Source organism: Myotis brandtii, unplaced genomic scaffold, assembly GCF_000412655.1.
Source record: "Myotis brandtii unplaced genomic scaffold, ASM41265v1 scaffold743, whole genome shotgun sequence".
Taxonomy (NCBI): Eukaryota; Metazoa; Chordata; class Mammalia; order Chiroptera; family Vespertilionidae; genus Myotis; species Myotis brandtii.
Genome location: NW_005370960.1, coordinates 1,518,968 through 1,520,547, shown reverse-complemented (window position 1 = coordinate 1,520,547; position 1,580 = coordinate 1,518,968). Strand labels below are relative to the sequence as shown.

At 63.6% G+C, this 1,580-nt stretch overlaps 2 protein-coding genes across 2 annotated transcripts in view; both read right to left on the bottom strand.

Moving 5' to 3' along the window:
- Positions 1-718, bottom strand: part of NACAD (NAC alpha domain containing) — a 9,682-nt gene extending 8,964 nt beyond the window's left edge. The window contains exon 1 of the mRNA XM_014530531.1: positions 633-718. Within this exon, the coding sequence (XP_014386017.1) occupies positions 633-718 (86 nt within the window). The remainder of the gene's footprint in view (positions 1-632) is intronic.
- Positions 719-1,469: 751 nt separating this feature from the next.
- The window catches only part of TBRG4 (transforming growth factor beta regulator 4), a 26,673-nt gene continuing 26,562 nt past the window's right edge, over positions 1,470-1,580 (bottom strand). The window contains exon 12 of the mRNA XM_005882868.2: positions 1,470-1,568. The gene's annotated coding sequence lies outside the window, so the exon portion shown is untranslated. The remainder of the gene's footprint in view (positions 1,569-1,580) is intronic.

Here is a 1,580-nt window from a genome sequence, read left to right as displayed (position 1 = left end):
GGAAACAAGACCACTTCACGGAAGCCCCACAGTGAGGGAGCTCAGGGCTGAGGGACCCCAGGGCAGCCCCGACAGGAGGGCCCAGCCGACCCCCAGGACCAGGCAGGCACTTTCTGCCCCCGAGGAATGCAGTCCTGCCAACTCTGGGAGGACCCGGGAGGCCCGACAAGGGGAGCCCACTTCGCTCCACTGGCTACAGGGCGGCGAAGGCACTGGCAAGGGGCGCCCACCACCAAGCACCTCCCAACCCCCCCCCCCACCTTGGGACACAGCAGAGACGGGTGGCACGAGGCCAACAGTGATGCAAAGCCTGGCAACGCCCGTCATGGGAGCCACAGGACCTGTGTGCGTAGCCAACAGGATGGCTGTCGCTAGAATAAACCTCAAACCCAATCGCCTAACTGTCCAGGACACAATAAAAATCACCCATCGTACCAGGAAAATCACAGCTAGAAAAGGAACCAACCAGCCTGGCCAGCGTGGTTCTGTGGTTGAGCACTGACCGGTGACCAGGTCACATGGACCCCCAGCAGGGGGTGTTGCCATCACTGAGTCACAGAAAGGAACCAGGTAGAGAATGGATCGGAACCCAGGAACCTGTGGGCTGAGAGCAGGGCTGGTGGGCAGCTCACACTTCCTTAGCGGGACTCCCAGACCCGAGCTGGCTCTGCACCCCGGGTGCTTGTCCCTGCTGGTCCTTCACCTTGGGGTGCCCCATCTTGCCTGGGCTTGGAATCACCAGCTTCAGAACGCCGTCTCTCTCTGCCCCCCACCCCTGGCTGTGCAAATGACTGTGTCCTATGCACTGGTGCCTGGGGGCTCCCCCTTTACCTCAGCCTGTGAGCAGAGAGGGTTTAACGAGGAGGAGTGGGCAACAGCTGGGACGGGCATGGGGCATGAGGGGCCCTTCGGCACCATGCCCGCTGTGTTCCGGCTGTACTGGTGGAGGCCAGCGCCCAGCATGCCCCCTGGTGAGGGAGCAGAGGGGGGGAGCCATGTCCTCCCAGCACCAGGCAGCACTTGGCATCGAGTCCGGGTGAAACGAGAGAGGTCTCCTGCGCCAATGCCCCCAAATATCGGGCTCTCGTGACCCTGCCAGCACAGGCCCACCTGACCATGGGTGCGAGGGCACCTCCAGGACAACTGTTCACACCCCAATTAGAACCCCAAGCCAGGCACCAAGCACCCACTGGCCTCACAACATGAGGACTCAGTCTGAGCTGGCTGACCACAGGCCCTGCCATGGGAGGCCACATGTGAACGTCCACGAGGAAGGTCTGTGGGTGGCAGAGCAGCCAGGCAGCCGGGTGACGGGCTGCCTGTGGGAAGCCAGCCCCCTCTGCCCGGCTCCGTGCCTCTCGGACAAGTGGTTCTGCTGATGGGGGAGGAGGGAACGCACAGGGCAGAGGCCTCGGGGCCACCCCCGCCCACAGCAGACGGCGTGGGGTCACGGCAAAGCGCAGGCGGCCTCCTGGTGTGAAAACCAAAGTTAAAGGTTTATTTCCCACGAGAGGGCAGGGCACGCAGCGCCGGTGGCCCAGGCCCTGCACGTCCGTCCTCATTGCCACCTGCAGCCCCAG